Source organism: Coregonus clupeaformis, unplaced genomic scaffold, assembly GCF_020615455.1.
Source record: "Coregonus clupeaformis isolate EN_2021a unplaced genomic scaffold, ASM2061545v1 scaf1160, whole genome shotgun sequence".
Lineage (NCBI taxonomy): Eukaryota > Metazoa > Chordata > Actinopteri > Salmoniformes > Salmonidae > Coregonus > Coregonus clupeaformis.
In genome coordinates, this window is record NW_025534614.1 from 152,833 (window position 1) to 174,362 (window position 21,530).

General features: G+C 43.5%; 1 protein-coding gene across 1 annotated transcript in view; it reads left to right on the top strand.

The window, feature by feature from the left end:
- LOC121535994 (type II inositol 3,4-bisphosphate 4-phosphatase) overlaps window positions 1-21,174 on the top strand; it is a gene marked incomplete at both ends in the record, with an annotated part of 171,424 nt that extends 150,250 nt beyond the window's left edge. Inside the window, 5 exon segments of the mRNA XM_045217638.1 lie at window positions 4,793-5,164; window positions 8,420-8,567; window positions 15,029-15,204; window positions 17,114-17,237; window positions 21,048-21,174. Of these exon segments, the coding sequence (XP_045073573.1) occupies window positions 4,793-5,164; window positions 8,420-8,567; window positions 15,029-15,204; window positions 17,114-17,237; window positions 21,048-21,174 (947 nt within the window).
- Window positions 21,175-21,530: the final 356 nt, after the last annotated feature.

Here is a 21,530-nt window from a genome sequence, read left to right on the forward strand (position 1 = left end):
CTGTCACGGTTTCGGCCGAGGCGGCTCCTCCTCCTTGTTCGGGCAGGCTTCGGCGGTCGTCGTCTCCGGAGTACTAGCTGCCACCGTTCTTTGTTTTCGATGTTTGTTTGGTTTGGTCTGTTTGGTACACCTGTTCTTGTTTAGTGTTGATTATGTGTCCTATAAGTTCTCGTTGTTTCTGTCATGTGTTGTGTGTAATTGTTTTCACCTGTCTGTTGGTGCTGTTCATTTTTGGCCAGTCGTTAGTGTGTACCGTCGCACTGTTGTTTTCGTGCGCAGTCGGTTTTGGTGTTTTACGCACTGTTGCGTAGTGTTCGCCTCCGGGTTGGTTTAGACCCGTTTGTTATTTTTGTCTTTTCAAGTAAAGACTGGTTTGACTTAGCTCCTGTGTCCTGCACTTGATTCCACACCACATCCGCATCAGATACCCTGACACACACAGACATACACACAGCCATGCTGGCTCCCTGGGTTGGTGTGAGTCCACTGTCCAGACAGATGGCTGTGGAGCTTCGGTCCATAAGGAGCGAGAGAGAGAGTGGGAGGGTGGCGGAGCCCTAATGAAAGCACCGAGAGGTTTGATCCACAGTCAAGTTACTCACCAAGGACAGCTCCCACTGCCAACGTCTCACACAGGGTCTCACACACAGAGACTTCACCTTCAGAGAGTCTGGGAGAGAGATGAGCAGTGGGGGGAGGCGTTAGCCTGGGATCCAAACTGATTATTGCTCTGTTTCACCATTTTCAGCTTGGAATCCAGGCTATGGAGGAGTGTTGTCACTGGGTCGGGTGGATGCTGTGACTCCCCTTAGGGTAATAGATTAAGGGGTGAGTTTAAAACAGAAAAGTAACACTATGAAACAAAAAAAGAGAACTGCGATCTACGGGTTCTCAGGCGCTGTGTTATTACTACTACTGCTGCTATTGGTGGAGATGATGATGACGACGATGATGATGATGATGATGATGATGATGGTGGTGATCAGTGAGAGAACAATGCATCAATTCATCTCCTGCCTTCAGGGAACTGATGCTTATATCCAAAAGCGCATAATTCCTATAATTATTATTATTATTAGTAGTAGTAGTAGTAGTAATAATAATAATAATAATAATAATAATAATAATAATAATAGTATTATATTCTATGCATTACTATAGTAAAAGAGGATGTGCCTTCTTTGGGCAGAAAAATTGTCCTGTGTTAAATGACATTGGATACGGCGTTCCTGCCAGGCTTGGCTATGAGGGTCATTTACACTTCTCCCAGTCTACAGACATGCTATATCTAGCACTTTCCATTCAACATCTTTCTCCTCTCTGTACATGTTTCTCCTTTAATAAAGTAGGAAGTACCATACATAGGGTTGCAAATGGAGGGTATATTACTGGAAAATGTCTAAGTGTATCAGTAAACTACCAGAATTTTGGTAGCTTTCAAGGTTTTTGGGGAATTTTATACAATGAAATCTAGTGGCCTTTTGGGTACTTCAGATTATCGCAGGTGTCTGTAATTAGCAACAACAAAAAATTGAATGACAAAGCTGTAAAACATTATCCTAAATATAAACCATCAACTTTGTAAATACCATTGGTGTTTAATATGAGGGTTCCAGCATGAAATATCCTTTATATTTCTTTACACACTTATATAGTTTTTACTTTTTCAATATGTATTGGTTGTAAATGTTTCGGCAACAAACTGGTGGCAATTGTGAAAGTTGCAGAGTTAATTGAAAAGAATGCCATTGTTGATTAGATTATTTTTTTATTAATTAGACTATTTTCCCTTGAACCATATCCAACTCATGGACAATATGAACACAGTTATAAACAAATTATAGTTTATATGAGTATTTTTTTTATTTTGATTAAAGTATAAATGACCTGAGTTAACATAGATGACCTGTTAATTTCAGAGTTAACATAGATGACCTGTTAATTACCAGAGTTACCATAGATTACCTGTTAATTACCAGAATTACAGAAGATTCCGGTAACTTTGGTAAATGACCAGTGGATTTATAACCCTAATCATACAGTATAGGACAGACAACTCCTCTCATCCTCTTCAAATCAGTGGTGAGCGTATAGCCTTGCAGTCTTTTCATCTACTTTAGATCAAATATACAGTATCACACATAAAAACCACTCTTCCTCTCAGCTGGAGTCCAACCGTAAGCATTTCACATCTGACTTGCACTTTTCCCTCAGTTGAGATCACAGATGTATTGAAGAACTAAATGTTTCTTTCTCGCAAGGCATTTCCGGTCCTTAGATCTCCACAGTAGATGTAGGCGAGAACCAGAGTGAAGTGAAGTTCTCACGTGAGACTGAGAGGTGGGCAAAAGTAGAATAAGATAACAAAGCGAGCGATTTGAAATGTGTTTTTCTTTCAGCAGAGACAGATTAAACCAAGTCCTGGATTAGAACACACTTTCATCTGAGATTCTACAGTGTGTTTAATGGACTCTGTCTGGGAAACCGTCCCCTAGAGAAACCGACCCCTAGAGAAACAGACCCCTAGAGTTTTTTTTCTGTCAGACGCACCACATACAAATACACCACACAGCACATTGTAGACAATCCTCCCCTAAGAATGGTTCACAACTTTCAAAATCTACCCGAAAATGCACACAACTGAAGAGAGGGAATAAACCCGGAGACTATCAACTATCTGAGTCATTGTGAGTTAGCCTAATCATAATATAATAACAATGGCTCTGGCTGGATATTGTCCCTTGACCCCGTGGTTAAGAAGAGCAAATATGACCAGTGTGTGAAATACAGTTTCACCATACTTTGTTCAGTCACCCCAGAAAATCCAATGAATACCAAATGTCCTTCATAGGTTGCAAATTAACGTTGTGGAAGATAAGCACATTTCAATTTGAATATGGATTGGCATTTTACGTTTTTTAGGGGGAGTTTTGATCCTATTGAGGTTTTTTGCTTAGTTGATTTGTGTGTGTTGTTGGGTTGTGGGGAAGTGTGTGCATGCGTGCATTTTTGTGCGTGCGAGTATCCGTGTCGATAAAGTTTTCTCCTAATTTAAGTAAATGTGAACTCCCACCAAATGTTAATCAAGTTATGTATTTTAATCCAGAGTTATACCGCTCTCAAATAATTCATTTACAGTAATAAAGAAATCTATATACTGTACATGATAGGCAATTAAAGTGAATGGAATGCAATCACACTCAAGCTGTTCTGTAACTGTTTGCTCATACATGCACTTTTCGACAACCACCATAATCCATTATGATAATGTCCTACAAGGCTGTGTGTCTGTCAAAACCAGGCCTCTATGACTCCCAATGTAAGCAGGATTTCTTGTTCTGTTCAGTTAATATTCAGATTATTCCATATCAGATCACTTTGCCAGATATAAAGCTGAAACAGAACCCTGCACATGCAGAGGTCTTCCAGGAGCAACCACAGTCTAGATAGCCACTAAGAGACAAAGACACCACTCTCCAGTCTCACACTGTTTGCGTACAAGCCCTCCAACATCCTCCAAGTGCCACCTACCCCTCTCTCACCCCAGAGAGGTGCACAGCATTCCTCTCAACCCTCTCTCAACCTTCTCTCACCCCAGAGAGGTGCACAGCATTCATCTTAACCCTCTCTCACCCCAGAGAGGTGCACAGCATTCCTCTCAACCCTCTATCACCCCAGAGAGGTGCACAGCATTCCTCTCAACCCTCTATCACCCCAGAGAGGTGCACAGCATTCCTCTCAACCCTCTCTCACCACAGAGAGGTGCACAGTGTTCCTCTCAACCCTCTATCACCCCAAAGAGGTGCACAGCATTCCTCTCAACCCCCTATCACCCCAGAGAGGTGCACAGCATTCCTCTCAACCCTCTATCACCACAGAGAGGTGCACAGCATTCCTCTCAACCCTCTCTCACCACAGAGAGGTGCACAGCGTTCCTCTCAACCCTCTATCACCGCAGAGAGGTGCACAGCATTCCTCTCAACCCTCTATCACCCCAGAGAGGTGCACAGCATTCCTCTCAACCCTCTCTCACCACAGAGAGGTGCACAGCATTCCTCTCAACCCTCTCTCACCCCAGAGAGGTGCACAGATACCTCTCTACCCTCTGGGTCATGTTTCAGGGGGTTAGCGGCAGCACGGGGGAGAGATGCTCCAGATGGGTTTCGGTGACTAATATATGCAGCATTAGTTTGTTCAGTCTCTCATTGGTTCTCTTGTTCACCTGTTCAAAGGATCTCTGCTCACGTGTTGGATTAGACTGCATGTGGATTGCTGTGGTAATAGAATTGCTTATTGCGATGCTAACTCAATTATTCTTGAGAGCCCTTATCTGTGCCGGGGTGCGAGACGTTTTGGCGCTGGATGATCATCAGCATTCAGCAGCTTGTGAATTTGAGAACAAAGGAGGTAGCTACCCCTCGGAGGCGAGAGGGCTCACTGAGGAGTAATTGAATTGTTTGTTGTTGTTGACGTTGTTGCCGGTGCTATCGAACAAGGAGGGGAAGGCTAGCGAGGAGGAAGGCTCATATTCCATCACTCCTTCATTTTACTAGCCCGCTGAACACACACTCAGTTTTTGATGAACTCCTCAGTCATATCCCCCTCCCATGTTCTCTGGCACTCTCATTCACCCTCTCTCTCTCTCTTTCATTCACCATCCCTTTATCTCCCTTTCCCTTCCCCTCTATCCCACACTCTCTCACTCTGTCTCTGTCTGTATTTCTCTCCCTACCTCACCACCATCCCACCCTCAATCTCCCTCTCTTCCTCTCTTCCCTCTGATTTCTTGCAGACGGAGCAGTTTGTGCACGCGCTCAAAGACGAGCTGGTGAAGAGCGCCTTGCTGGCCCTCCACGCTGCACAGCCCGGCTACGTGACCAAGAGCCAGACCAGGACTCAGAACCAGAACCAGACCCTACCAGGCCACCAGGGTCACAACCACCAGGACCACCAGAGTCCCAGCCAGAGGGGTCAACAAGGCCAGAGTCCACCCCAGAACCCAGGCCACAGTCCTGGGCAGCCATCGGCTACAGACAGCCCTGTGATAGTGTGTAATAATGTGGAAGGTGGCTCTCAGACGCCTCCCATCAGAGAAGACGGGCAGACACCTCTGAACTGCCAGGACTCCATACCGTGCCATAAGGAGTACGACGAGGAGGAATGGGCAAGTCCTGCTGTTTCTATACCATCATCTGGCTCTGTGTCTGCTCTGTTTCTGTCTGTCTGTCTGTCTGTCTCACTCTCTGTCCCTCTTCTTCCCCTCTCTCTCTCTCTCTTTGTCTCTCTCTCTCTCTCTCTCTGTCTCTTCTCTGTCTCTGTCTCTCTCTCTGTCTCTCTCTCTGTCTCTGTCTCTCTCTCTCTCTCTGTCTCTATCTGTCTCCATCTCTCTCTCTCTCTCTCTCTCTCTCTCTCTCTCTCTGTCTCTGTCTCTGTCTCTCCCTCGCCCTCTTTGCCAGTGCAAGTCTAGAAGTTGCTGTATCTCATACCTGGAGTTTCAATAGTCAGTGCAACATTTCTTGATGATCAAATATAGTATCAGTTACAGAAGTCTTAAGAAACTGTGAATATGTCAAAATATACAGTGAGGGGGAAAAAGTATTTGATCCCCTGCTGATTTTGTATGTTTGCCCACTGACACAGAAATTATCAGTCTATCATTTTAATGGTAGGTTTATTTGAACAGTGAGAGACAGAATAACAACAAAAAATCCAGAATAACGCATGTCAAAAATGTTATAAATTGATTTGCATTTTAATGAGGGAAATAAGTATTTGACCCCCTCTCAATCAGAAAGATTTCTGGCTCCCAGGTGTCTTTTATACAGGTAACGAGCTGAGATTAGGAGCACACTCTTAAAGGGAGTGCTCCTAATCCCAGCTTGTTACCTGTATAAAAGACACCTGTCCACAGAAGCAATCAATCAATCAGATTCCAAACTCTCCACCATGGCCAAGACCAAAGAGCTCTCCAAGGATGTCAGGGACAAGATTGTAGACCTACACAAGGCTGGAATGGGCTACAAGACCATCGCCAAGCAGCTTGGTGAGAAGGTGACAACAGTTGGTGCGATTATTCGCAAATGGAAGAAACACAAAATAACTGTCAATCTCCCTCGTGGAGTTGCAATGATCATGAGAACGGTGAGGAATCAGCCCAGAACTACACGGGAGGATCTTGTCAATGATCTCAAGGCAGCTGGGACCATAGTCACCAAGAAAACAATTGGTAACACACTACGCCGTGAAGGACTGAAATCCTGCAGTGCCCGCAAGGTCCCCCTGTTCAAGAAAGCACATATACAGGCCCTTCTGAAGTTTGCCAATGAACATCTGAATGATTCAGAGGAGAACTGGGTGAAAGTGTTGTGGTCAGATGAGAGCTCTTTGGCATCAACTCAACTCGCCGTGTTTGGAGGAGGAGGAATGCTGCCTATGACCCCAAGAACACCATCCCCACCGTCAAACATGGAGGTGGAAACATTATGCTTTGGGGGTGTTTTTCTGCTAAGGGGACAGGACAACTTCACCGCATCAAAGGGACGATGGACAGGGCCATGTACCGTCAAATCTTGGGTGAGAACCTCCTTCCCTCAGCCAGGGCATTGAAAATGGGTCATGGATGGGTATTCCAGCATGACAATGACCCAAAACACACGGCCAAGGCAACAAAGGAGTGGCTCAAGAAGAAGCACATTAAGGTCCTGGAGTGGCCTAGCCAGTATCCAGACCTTGATCCCATAGAAAATCTGTGGAGGGAGCTGAAGGTTCGAGTTGCCAAATGTCAGCCTCGAAACCTTAATGACTTGGAGAAGATCTGCAAAGAGGAGTGGGACAAAATCCCTCCTGAGATGTGTGCAAACCTGGTGGCCAACTACAAGAAACATCTGACCTCTGTGATTGCCAACAAGGGTTTTGCCACCAAGTACTAAGTCATGTTTTGCAGAGGGGTCAAATACTTATTTCCCTCATTATAATGCAAATCAATTTATAACATTTTTGACATGCTTTTTTTTGGATTTTTTTGTTGTTATTCTGTCTCTCACTGTTCAAATAAACCTACCATTAAAATTATATACTGATCATTTCTTTGTCAGTGGGCAAACTTACAAAATCAGCAGGGGATCAAATACTTTTTTCCCTCACTGTAATAAGGGTCTGGTATCTAGGAACCCCTGTGTGTGTGTGTGTGTGTGTGTGTGTGTGTGTGTGTGTGTGTGTGTGTGTGTGTGTGTGTGTGTGTGTGTGTGTGTGTGTGTGTGTGTGTGCTAATAGAAACGATGGGCCCTCAGTCCAATAAAGCCTTAGCTAACAGCAGGGACTTAGCCAGAGTCACACACTACAATTCCTAATCAGCCATCAAAAAACTGTCTGCCTTTGAGAGGAGTTCAAACACACTCACCTCTGAAACAAAGGACGTCCAAACTTCATTCCAACACACACACATGCTTGGCAAGCCTAATTACTTTCCTCAACTGACAGAACGTGAATAAATCAATAAAAAAAGGAGGACATTATGAGGACAATATGAAACAGCAGAGTTTGGAGGCTTTCCGCGCCATAGTAGAAAAGCACTTTGAGAGTAATCTCTTCAAGCAGGCTGCAATTGCCATCGGACAACATACTGTGACCTCTCGGATGGCGTTTTTTGAGAGTAGAGGAAATCTTCAGAGTTTTTGGAGTTCTTCTGTGACCGATTGATTTTGAGACAATGAAAGTTAAAGGCTAGTAGAATTCTGGTGATAAGGGCTTTGAACAGCCAACATCCAATCATACTCAAACCCACTGTAGTGGCCCAAGGCAGGTTATCGACTCAGAGATATATTATTATATATATATATATATAGATCCATATTTAAAATGGTTGATATTATTTATTAGATTCTATGTTTTGGGATCAATAGTACCTTGAACATTGTGGTTCACCAACAGATAGGTGTGGAACATGGATTGATCTTCCAGACATATCACATGCAGATTGACATCTATCTCACTTTATTTTATCCTTTACGCTCTCTCTCTCTCTCTCTCTCTCTCTCTCTCTCTCTCTCTCTCTCTCTCTCTCTCTCTCTCTCTCTCTCTCTCTCTCTCTCTCTCTCTCTCTCTCTCTCTCTCTCCCTCTCTCTCTCTCTCTCTCTCTCTCTCTCTTTCTTTCTTTCTTTCTCTCTTATCTCTTTTAGTTATCACTCATACACACACACATGCCGTGACCTCACTCTCCGAGTGTGTCTCAAGAGGAGTTGGGATATGCAAAAAATAAATTTCCATTTCACACCTCATATTCGTACAGGTTACCCACTTGTACATGCAGTGAAACAGGACAAATATAATCATCCCCTATTTGACCTTTGACACACACACACACACACACACACACACACACACAGAGGCCAGGTGCTGACGTTGTGTTTGTCTCCTCTAGGACAGGGTGTGGGCGAACGTGGCGAAGAGCCTCAACTGTGTCATCGCCATGGTGGACAAGCTCCAGGAGCAGGAACCAATCAACAACAACCAGGAACAACCAATCCCTGAGCAGGTCCTGGCTGATGTCATCACCTCCCACAACCCTGGTAATAGTTTCACCGCTGAATGTGTCGTATCAAAGAGTGACTCTAACAAGAGTAACAGTTAACAGAAAAACCCATCTCTACATCCATAACAATGCCCTCCCTATACATAGACGTAGCCTAGTCCCAGATCTGTCTGTGTTGTCTTGCCAAGTTGATTCCCAATATCACCTACATACAGTTATGTATTCCTGCAATACTAACCAGAGATGGTCCCCTGTAGCTCAGTTGGTAGAGCATGGCGCTTGCAACGCCAGGGTTGTGGGTTCGTTTCCCACGGGGGGCCAGTATGAAAATGTATGCACTCACTAACTGTAAGTCGCTCTGGATAAGAGCGTCTGCTAAATGACTAAAATGTGAATGTAAAATGTTGAGTCCTGGACATCCAGTATCTGCATGGTACAAGCTCTAGTCATGTCTAAACTCCTTCTCACCATAAGATGGCAGTCACGTACCACGTTAGCCAGTTGCAGTATTTGGGTCTGCACAAAGGCTGAACACGCTCAGACTTTCAGAAATGACCGAATGAAGCACAGGAGGTTGATGGCACCTTAATTGGGGAGGACGGGTTTGTGGTAATGGCTGGAGCGGAATCCGTGGAATGGTATCAAATACATCAAACACATGGTTTGATGCCATTCCATTCGCTCCGTTCCAGCCATTATTATGAGCCGTCCTCCCCTCAGCAGCCTCCACTGGAATGACGGTAAGAAGGAAAGGTGGAGAACAGGCACAGGGAGGGGTCATCCTCAACTGTCTGAAGACAAAGGGTGGAATAATAAGAGGTGTTTTATCTCTGTGGTGCTATCCAGACCGAGGGCTGTGATTGGTCCAGCCCACGCTTCCGTTGACAAGGCATTGTGGGAGTTTGTCTGTTTGGACAGGTGGGAAGAAGAAGGGTTGACAGTTGGTGAGTTTCTCTTCCTTTTTCAATGTGTGTAGTGTAAACTCTATTTGCAAGGCGAGATAAGGCATGATTTATTTGGCAAGGGGAAGCCAGATGTTGAGTGCTAAGCTTTTTTTTATGTGCTTTGGGTAGGTGTGGGGGCGGAGGAGGAGGAGTTGTTTTTCGTTTGTGAGTGAAAGAGAGGGAGAGAAAGGGAGCAAGAGAGGTGAGGAGAAGTGTGGGATTTAATAGATTGACTGAGCTTTTCCTGACTTTTGTTGGCATAAAGCAGTCAGTGGGAAATAAACGCAATTACAAGTTTTTCAACAATGGTGTTCATCACAGCATTGGAGCCATGCAGAATACATAGGCAGCCGAGTTCCTTTTAAACCTTTTCCCATGTACAACACTGCCCCCTATTGACCTTTACATCACATTGCAGGACCTGCTGTAGTTCTCTGACGTTTATAGTGAGGATTCTTTATCATTCACAATATACCTCTGCATGTTCCCCATTCAGAGGACAAGAGTTTCCCCCATTGGAAATGAATAGAACATTGGTTCAATAGAGACACACTGCAGTGCACACTGCACACTCACATCAACACCATTATCCCAGAAACCCTAGACCCACTCCAATTTGCATACCGCCACAACAGATCCACAGATGATGCAATCTCTATTGCACTCCACACAGCCCTTTCCCACCTGGACAAGAGGAACACCTACGTGAGAATGCTATTCATTGACTACAGCTCAGTGTTCAACACCATAGTGCCCTCAAAGCTCATCACTAAGCTAAGGACCCTGGGACTAAACACCTCCCTCTGCAACTGGATCCTGGACGCCCCCAGGTGGTAAGGGTAGGTAACAACACATCTGCCATGCTGATCCTCAACACGGGGGCACCTCAGGGGTGCGTGATCAGTCCCCTCTTGTACTCCCAATTCACCAACGTCTGCATGGCCAGGCACGACTCCAACACCATCATGAAGTTTGCAGACGACACAACAGTGGTAGGCCTGATCACCGACAACGATGAGACAGCCTATAGGGAGGAGGTCAGAGACCTAGCCGTGTGGTGCCAGGATAACAACCTCTCCCTCAACGTGATCAAGACAAAGGAGATGATTGTGGACTACAGGGAAAAAAAGAGGACTGAGCACGCTCCCATTCTCATCGGCGGGGCTGTAGTGGAACAGGTTGAGAGCTTGAAGTTCCTTGGTGTCCACATCACCAACAAACTATCATGGTCCAAACACACCAAGACAGTCGTGAAGAGGGCACAACAAAGCCTATTCCCCCTCAGAAGTCTGAAAAGATTTGGCATGGGTCCTCAGATCCTCAAAAAGTTATACAGCTGCACCATCGAGAGCATCCTGACTGGTTGCATCACCGCCTGGTATGGCAACTGCTCGGCCTGCTCGGCCTACAGAGGGTAGTGCGTACGGCCCAGTACATCACTGGGGCCAAGCTTCCTGCCATCCAGGACCTCTATACCAGGCGGTGTCAGAGGAAGGCCCTCTAAATTGTCAAAGACTCCAGCCACCCTAGTCATATACAGTGGGGAAAATTTTTATTTAGTCAGCCACCAATTGTGCAAGTTCTCCCACTTAAAAAGATGAGAGAGGCCTGTAATTTTCATCATAGGTACACGTCAACTATGACAGACAAAATGAGAAAAAAAATCCAGAAAATCACATTGTAGGATTTTTTATGAATTTATTTGCAAATTATGGTGGAAAATAAATATTTGGTCAATAACAAAAGTTTCTCAATACTGTTATATACCCTTTGTTGGCAATGACACAGGTCAAATGTTTTCTGTAAGTCTTCACAAGGTTTTCACACACTGTTGCTGGTATTTTGGCCCATTCCTCCATGCAGATCTCCTCTAGAGCAGTGATGTTTTGGGGCTGTCGCTGGGCAACACAGACTTTCAACTCCCTCCAAAGATTTTCTATGGGGTTGAGATCTGGAGACTGGCTAGGCCACTCCAGGACCTTGAAATGCTTCTTACGAAGCCACTCCTTCGTTGCCCGGGCGGTGTGTTTGGGATCATTGTCATGCTGAAAGACCCAGCCACGTTTCATCTTCAATGCCCTTGCTGATGGAAGGAGGTTTTCACTCAAAATCTCACGATACATGGCCCCATTCATTCTTTCCTTTACACGGATCAGTCGTCCTGGTCCCTTTGCAGAAAAACAGCCCCAAAGCATGATGTTTCCACCCCCATGCTTCACAGTAGGTTTGGTGTTCTTTGGATGCAACTCAGCATTCTTTGTCCTCCAAACACGACGAGTTGAGTTTTTACCAAAAAGTTCTATTTTGGTTTCATCTGACCATATGACATTCTCCCAATCCTCTTCTGGATCATCCAAATGCACTCTAGCAAACTTCAGGCAGGCCTGGACATGTACTGGCTTAAGCAGGGGGACACGTCTTGCACTGCAGGATTTGAGTCCCTGGCGGCGTAGTGTGTTACTGATGGTAGGCTTTGTTACTTTGGTCCCAGCTCTCTGCAGGTCATTCACTAGGTCCCCCCGTGTGGTTCTGGGATTTTTGCTCACCGTTCTTGTGATCATTTTGACCCCACGGGGTGAGATCTTGCGTGGAGCCCCAGATTGATGGAGATTATCAGTGGTCTTGTATGTCTTCCATTTCCTAATAATTGCTCCCACAGTTGATTTCTTCAAACCAAGCTGCTTACCTATTGCAGATACAAGTCTTCCCAGCCTGGTGCAGGTCTACAATTTTGTTTCTGGTGTCCTTTGACAGCTCTTTGGTCTTGGCCATAGTGGAGTTTGGAGTGTGACTGTTTGAGGTTGTGGACAGGTGTCTTTTATACTGATAACAAGTTCAAACAGGTGCCATTAATACAGGTAACGAGTGGAGACAGAGGAGCCTCTTAAAGAAGAAGTTACAGGTCTGTGATAGCCAGAAATCTTGCTTGTTTGTAGGTGACCAAATACTTATTTTCCACCATAATTTGCAAATAAATTCATTAAAAATCCTACAATGTGATTTTCTGGATTTTTTTCTCTCAATTTGTCTGTCATTGTTGACATGTACCTATGATGAAAATTACAGGCCTCTCTCATCTTTTTAAGTGGGAGAACTTGCACAATTGGTGGCTGACTAAATACTTTTTTTCCCCCACTGTACTGTTCTCTCTGCTGCCGCATGGCAAGCGGTACCGGAGCGCCAAGTCTAGGTCCAAAAGGCTTTTTAACAGCTTCTACCCCCCAAGCCATAAGACTCCTGAACAGCTCATCATAGCTACCCGGACTATCCACCCCCTCTTTTATGCTGCTGCTACTCTCTGTTTATTATCTATGCATAGTCACTTTAACTCTACCCACATGTACATATTACCTCAATTACCTCGACTAACCTGTGCCCCCGCACATTGACTCTGTACCGGTACCCCCCTGTATATAGCCTCCCTACTGTTATTTTATTTTACTGCTGCTCTTAAGTTATTTTATATTTAAAAATTTTTTACTAACACTTTTTTTCCTTAAAACTGCAATGTTGGTTAAGGTCTTGTAAGTAAGTGTTTCACTGTATTCGGCGCATGTGGCAAATAAGATTTGATTTGACAAAGATTCATCATCTGGGTTGAATCCATTTTTAGACCGCAGGTATTTTTTTAAACCAACTTGTTCTCTTCATTTGTTGAATAGACATTCTGTTAGTGATTCCATTGCTTGCCAGCACAACATGTTCAGATCAAAGTCTTTCTGTTTCCATGGTATAAAAGTTTCTCAACTTCGTGTTTTCTCTTCCTGGCATAGCCACGGGAATACTTGCTTGATACATGTTTTCCAGTTTCTTGAAATACTTTGCAACTTATTTCTATGTGAAAACTGAAATGGTCTATTCATTCCTTTTCATTAGGCGCTCTTATCAAGAACAACTTACAGTTGTGAGTGCATACAGTTTTGTACTGCTCCCGCATTGGGAATCGAACCCACAACCCTAACATTGTAAGCACCATGCTCGACCAACTGAGCCACAACATCACATCATATCATCACAAACCACTTTCTTCATGGGTGATGGAAAGGCTACAGGTACAAACCTAGATACAGTAATGTACATATACATTAAGTGGTTTGTAAGGATGGTAAATTAATACTCCACAAAAAGTGGTTGTTTTCCATTTTATTTGATCAAGAAAAGTATTTTATTTGATGTGGATGTTTTGTGTCTTTGCCCATAACTTTGCACCTTTTGATGTAAATGTTTGAGGACACGATTTTGTTCTTTCTGGATTCCATTAGAATGACAATCACAGAGAAAGGGACAGGGCAACAACGTACAACTATTGAAAAAAATAATAATAAACCCTGCAAGATACTGTTCTTCATTATACAACAAACTTTTTTGCCAAAGTGGAGATGCTACAGAGGGCTATATCAGTCTGCTACAGAGGGCTATATCAGTCTGCTACAGAGGGCTACATCAGTCTGCTACAGAGGGCTATATCAGTCTGCTACAGAGGGCTATATCGGTCTGCTACAGAGGGCTATATCAGTCTGCTACAGAGAGCTATATCGGTCTGCTACAGAGGGCTAATAGGCTAAAGGGCTAGCCAGTGCACTAGCTATATGCTGCATGCTGTATCAGTCTGCGGGCTATATCAGCTGCTACAGAGGTCCATGTCAGTCATGCTACAGAGGACTACTCAGTCTGCTAGGGTCCTATCAGTCTGCCAGAGGTCTATATCAGTCGCTACTGAGGAACACCAGACTCTGCTGAGGTCTACTACAGCAGTAGTCTATATCAGTCTGCTACAGAGGCACTCAGACTCTAGGGTTCGGCTACAGCAGTAGTCTAATCAGTCATGCTACAGAGACATACCAGTCTGCTACAGAGGGCTTCGGTCTGCTACAGAGGGTATCTATCAGTCTTGAAACACGAGGGCTATATCAGTCTGCTACAGAGAGCTATATCGGTCTGCTAATAATAGTAAAGGGCCAGTGCACTACTTATGTGAAAATGTGTATATTTATATACACTGCAATATCCAACAGTCATTATGAAACACCAGCCTCTTGGGTTCCTACAGCAGTATCTAACAGTCATTATGAAACACCAGACTCTTGGGTTCCTACAGCAGTATCTAACAGTCATTATGAAACACCAGACTCTTGGGTTCACTCCATTTGACCACTACATTCTCAAACCTCAGTGAGTTAAACTGGATGGACTTTCTGCCTTGAACTGTCCAAACTGTCCAAACATATCCAAACTATGAACAAACAAAAGTGTTAGAGCTGCAAAAAGCTGCAAAACATTTCTCAAACATTTAAACAAACCACAGAAAGGGTTCTCAGTCCTTGGAGAACATACCGTAACTGAAGTTTTGAATAATTCTTCAGGATTGCAACTTAACATTTTCATCAACAATTCTCATCGTCTTTAATGCTGATGCATTTCTAAGCTCCTTAGTCAGCACAACTAAAGATGTAGAGAAATCAGGACACAACAAAATCACATCAAGATTCCAAAATAATCTGTGTAATGTATGGTTCTCATGTCTTCATCTGTCATGTCTCTCTGTATGTTGCAGCAGGGGACTGGCGGGAGCAGCTCTGCCCCCTGGTGGTGAGGTTGAAGGAGTGCGTGGCGGAGGTGGTGGAGCGGGCAAGGAGGGCCATGACCTTCGTCCTGTTACAGGAGGCGGCCTGCAGCATCCCCCAGGGACTGTTCCTCAAGCAGAGGAGGGATGTAGTCTTCAGTCAGGCGGTAGGTGGCCACCTGTGAAATGAAGACTCCACTTTAGAAACATTCTATAGATGTTTGTTGCACTTGATTTGTCCTGTCAAGGCTCTTTAACCAATACCAACGTTTTGCAGCTGTTAGGTTGCTAGTTATGATGTACAGTATCATACCAGCATTCAACGGCATTTGTTTGTTTACATAATTTACACAGAGATTAGTTAGCATTTCTCTATGTTTCTACTGAGACACTACTCCTAATCCTAGCATATGCAGTAATTGGAATTGATCCAGCGAGTCTTTGAAACTGCTCCGTCAGCAGCTCAGACAGCTTGCCGGAAAATTCTATTCAGAGATTGTTTGAAGTACTGTGTGACTTCAACAGGTACTTTATCAGCTGATGATGCCATAGAATGTCATTATGTTCCATACAGAATCTCTGTAGCAGGAGGTCAACTCAGTCCACAGAGAGATGTAGGGTGGTAGGCTTTTGTGTGATTTTAGGGCTGACCCCAATTAGTTGACTGGAATGACATGGACCTCTGCATTTATTTTTGGCCAAAGCTTTCTGTAATTACACAAAGACAAATATATTTCACATCTCAGGGAACTAATCCATTGCAGAGGCCTAGACTAAAAGCCAATTTATGCTTGATCTGGAAATGTGGTCTGAGGGTCCATATGGGGGGGGTGAGGCGAGGCAATTACGTAGCCTCCAGAGGTATGCAGAGGTCAAATCGAGCTCCGTACCACATCGCCATGCGCCTCCTAAATGTTGTAACAATGCCGAGGGCTCTGTAAAGCTCTGCATTGACATAATTGGTTGACGGTAGGTGGGGGCGGTACATCCTGTATAAACACAAACTCACTTCCTTGACATCTTCCTTCACTGCTCCGTGAAGAACAAGAAGTATGAATGCCCTGACTTCTGCAGAGGCCGTATCACCGTAAACGCTGCATGGCCAGATGCAGAATGCACTTCTCTTTCCAGAATGAGCTCTCTCCCGCCAATTTTTTCACATTCATTTGTCATAGTTTCATTGTTTCATTGTTTGCGTTTGATTGTTAGTGTATATCACGTCTCATTACATATATCACCAGCAGTACATTTACTGTTAATTCCTATACTTTCTAATCTACAATGTTTGTTTGGTTATGATCATTTCTGTTAATGCATTCAATATATTATTATCTTACTGTTCCCATTGTCATCCATTGGAAATATCATAAAATAGGCCTTACCTGATTACTTCTCATCGGTGCTTGACTTGGACTGAAATAGGTTCCGGTACTCATTTTGGGTGCTGGTACTGTTTATATTTAGGTGCAGGAGCTCCACAATACTTTTGAGCTAATATTCTCAAGCAGTAGAGCATTTTAGGTGCCGGGACTCAGCTTGGGTGAGCTCCTGCCCAAGTCAAGCTATGCATCTTATCCCTTGCGCAAATAGCCTACAGCTGTGTCTGTCTCGAGCTCATTGGCGCAGGAAACTCTGAGGGCCCCGAATATTTTATACAATGTTGCAAGTTTGCTAGCATGAGCTTCTTGCCAGACCAAGTTAATAGTTGATACAATGTTTCAGGTTCGTTGCAGACCAGCCAAGCATCGCCAATGTGATTTATAGGATATTGTTTTTATCAGGATATTTTCTACTAATTGTTTTTCAACCAATCGATTGGTCGAAAGAACAGACGACTTTCGGTCGACCAATATCTTTTTTTGTCGGGGACAGCCCTATTGTGAATGACTTACCCTTTGCCCAACTGGATACAGACATAATAATATAAACGGATGATGTAAATAAATTCTGTAGTAACGATGTGTCGTGTTGCTTTTTGATTGAACCCTGTGTGTGTGTTTGTGTGTGTGTGGGTGTGTGCTCGGGCTTCCGCCCCTGTGTGTGTGTGTGTGTGTGTGTGTGTGTGTGTGTGTACAGCTAGCTGCGTTGGCGTGTGGTTTCGTCATGAGGCTGTACGCGGGGATGGAGGATAAGGGCTTCCTCAGGCAGCTCCACCTAGTGGGCCTGGTGGCACAGTTCGAAAGCCTGCTCAGCACCTACAGTGAGTACTCTAGTAGGGTCAAAGCTCAACTGTCTTACACACTGATCTAAGGTCTTTTTGCATTTCCACCCATAACATTGGAGGTTAGGATTGAGGGAAGGTAAGCTCATCCGAGATCTGTGTGTAAGGGTAACTTTTACCCAATGTTGAAAGGTCCTTCACGACTAACAAAGAGCACAGGAAGTTGTATAACTGGGACCAGTAATGACAGAACGGAATTTGACAGAAAACACTTCTAGACAAAAATAACACGCCTCTGTATACTGTGGCCAAGTAAAGGATATTACAAAGATAAGCAACAAATGGGAAAAGACGTCACAACAAAGATAAGATGATAAGGGTCTGGGCCCGGTTGCATAAAACATCTTAAATGTTAAGGAATACGTTTCCCTTACCTACTCATATACAATTCTAAATAGCCAACATACAAAAACACTATTTGTAAAAAGGTATAAATTATCATATTATCACATACATACATTTTCATTATGTAATTCTCAACATATCCCTAAAAACAGCAAGTTACAATGTTTTCCTTTGTTTACACTCTGTGAACGAACGTTCGTTGGTCCTGTTGACTACCACGGGCTAGCTTGACTGGAGCTAACTTTAGCTGACGTTAGCTTCTATGCTAACAAAGCTTTTATAAATGAATTAAACTATCAAAATATTATCAAAAAAGAACAACAATTATACCATTTCACATCATATGCTTTATAACTCACTCACCTAAAGCGAGTGGCTCCCTCTGCGGGCCGAAACAAGCACAACATCCCTTAAAGACTATAAATACTGTAAATGATTACAACATGCCAAAGATTAGGCTATCATATCTCTCACATTCTCTCACATTTCAGGTTGGCAACACAGGGAACTCAAACATGAGAAAAACGGTACTTTTAATACAGAAACTATTGCCATTTTTCACAGCAACTATTGCCCTTTTTCTTTGATATTACAGACAAACTAGGACCAACAAATGTAGCCTACCTCTGACTTTATCAGAAACTTGACCATACTGGTATATAAATTAATCAATATAATGCCAACCAACCGCTTTTGACCTTGGGGGGATTATTAATTTAATGCATTTTACTGCCATTGTACTAACGTAACGCACAATTAATAAAGATGGCACCATAGGAAAAAAAATTGTACCATTTGTCATAATTGTGACATTACCATGATAGAATGCAGTTTAAAACCATTATATTTCCATGATCCACATCTATACCATGGTATAAATTAGGCAAATTCCATGGTATTATTTAGGTACAATGGCAATTCCATGGCAGTACCATCATACTTCAAAGCTAAAACCATGGTACATTTCCATGATTCAGATCTATACCATGGTATAAATGATGCAATACCATGGTCATATTTAGGTACAATGGCAATTCCATGGCAGTACCATCATACTTCAAGGCTAAAACCATGGTACATTTCCATGATTAAGACTATACCGTGGTATTAGTGCAAGGACCATAGTATTACCATGGTATGAATGAAAGTACCATAGTAGTACCATGGTACATTTTTGTAAGGGATACTTAAGGGGGTTTATGGTAGTTTGAAGGCATGTTCTTCAGAAAGAGTATCTGGTTACCATGGAGACGGCCTGATTCACTGACTAAAAGTCTCATCGAAGAGATCACATCTATTTTGTGAGATAGCAAAATACTGTAGAACTTCTACGATCAAGATAATAAACCACTTTTCATTTAGTTACTTTTTTCTGAACTTGTTTCTATTACTTTCTAGTACTTCAAGCTATCTTACAGAGTATCTAGCTATCTAGCCAGTTAGCTTTGTAGCTATGAATTGTGCATCTTCCATTGTTTAGCTATGTAGCTAGCTGGTTGATGTTTTCCTTTTGTAACCAGGGCAGATTTAAGCAAAATTCACCTCCCTAAATGCTGTTTACATTGATATCCATACTGAATGAAGCAGCTATGGGACCTCATGGGCACCCTTAACTTTTCACTTAATTTAAGGGGGGAATTAACCTAAAAATGATTTGTGCAACTGACTTAAAGTTAAGGAAACTTTAAGGGGAAAATGTACTTACAGTGAGGGAAAAAAGTGTTTGATCCCCTGCTGATTTTGTACGTTTGCCCACTGACAAAGGAATGATCAGTCTATAATTTTAATGGTAGGTTTATTTGAACAGTGAGAGACAGAATAACAAAAAATAAATCCTGAAAAAACGCATGTCAAAAATGTTATTAATTGATTTGCATTTTAATGAGGGAAATAAGTATTTGACCCCCTCTCAATCAGAAAGATTTCTGGCTCCCAGGTGTCTTTTATACAGGTAACGAGCTGATATTAGGAGCACACTCTTAAAGGGAGTGCTCCTTATCTCAGTTTGTTACCTGTATAAAAGACACCTGTCCACAGAAGCAATCAATCAGATTCCAAACTCTCCACCATGGCCAAGACCAAAGAGCTCTCCAAGGATGTCAGGGACAAGATTGTAGACCTACACAAGGCTGGAATGGGCTACAAGACCATCGACAAGCAGCTTGGTGAGAAGGTGACAACAGTTGGTGCGATTATTCGCAAATGGAAGAAACACAAAAGAACTGTCAATCTCCCTCGGCCTGGGGCTCCATGCAAGATCTCACCTCGTGGAGTTGCAATGATCATGAGAACAGTGAGGAATCAGCCCAGAACTACACGGGAGGATCTTGTCAATGATCTCAAGGCAGCTGGGACCATAGTCACCAAGAAAACAATTGGTAACACACTACGCCGTGAAGGACTGAAATCCTGCAGCGCCCGCAAGGTCTCCCTGCTCAAGAAAGCACATATACAGGGCTGTCTGAAGTTTGCCAATGAACATCTGAATGATTCAGAGGAGAACTGGGTGAAAGTGTTGTGGTCAGATGAGCTCAAAATTGAGCTCTTTGTCATCAACTCAACTCGCCGTGTTTGGAGGAGGAGGAATGCTGCCTATGACCCCAAGAACACCATCCCCACCGTCAAACATGGAGGTGGAAACATTATGCTTTGGGGGTGTTTTTCTGCTAAGGGGACAGGACAACTTCACCGCATCAAAGGGACGATGGACGGGGCCATGTACCGTCAAATCTTGGGTGAGAACCTCCTTCCCTCAGCCAGGGCATTGAAAATGGGTCGTGGATGGGTATTCCAGCATGACAATGACCCAAAACACACGGCCAAGGCAACAAAGGAGTGGCTCAAGAAGAAGCACATTAAGGTCCTGGAGTGGCCTAGCCAGTCTCCAGACCTTAATCCCATAGAAAATCTGTGGAGGGAGCTGAAGGTTCGAGTTGCCAAACGTCAGCCTCGAAACCTTAATGACTTGGAGAAGATCTGCAAAGAGGAGTGGAACAAAATCCCTCCTGAGATGTGTGCAAACCTGGTGGCCAACTACAATAAACGTCTGACCTCTGTGATTGCCAACAAGGGTTTTACCACCAAGTACTAAGTCATGTTTTGCAGAGGGGTCAAATACATATTTCCCTCATTAAAATGCAAATCAATTTATAATATTTTTGACATGCGTTTTTCTGGATTTTGTTGTTGTTATTCTGTCTCTCACTGTTCAAATTAACCTACCATTAAAAGTATAGACTGATCATGTCATTGTCAGTGGGCAAACGTACAAAATCAGCAGGGGATCAAATACTTTTTTCCCTCACTGTAAGGTGTTTTATGCAACCGGGCCCTGTTGCCCGTTTTGTTGCCCAGTGTATTTCTACTACTATGACCAGAACAGATTGTCTACTCCAAATGAACAGGAAGTAACCTCTAATTGACTAATTGGTGTTGCTGTTACAGGTGAGGAGATTGGCATGCTGGAGGACATGGAGGTGGGCATCTCAGACCTGCACCGGGTGGCCTTCAAGATCACCCAGGCCAAGACAGACGACCCCTGTGACCTGCAACCTGTAGTCATCGGCAGGCGGTGAGACTCTATTACCCAGCATCCTTTAACCATTGGTTTTGTCATTACAAGGGAGATTAGATACTGTGAAATTGAGGTTTGAGGACAGCTTGGGGACTTCATATATCATATCATACTGTAATACAGAGTTATACATTATTATTGATCCCAACTTGGCAAATTGTTTTATCAGGTGTATAGCTTTTCCTAATCTCTCATGGACAGATCTCCGTAAACATAACTGGTACCGTATAATCTGTCAGGAAGGAATGGGATGGGTGGGATAGTGAACAGCAGTAGTTCCGGGGTTTGGGTTTTTCGGCACTGGTTATTTGGACAAATCATGAATTAGCAGGTGTTAGCATCTTTCGAATTTC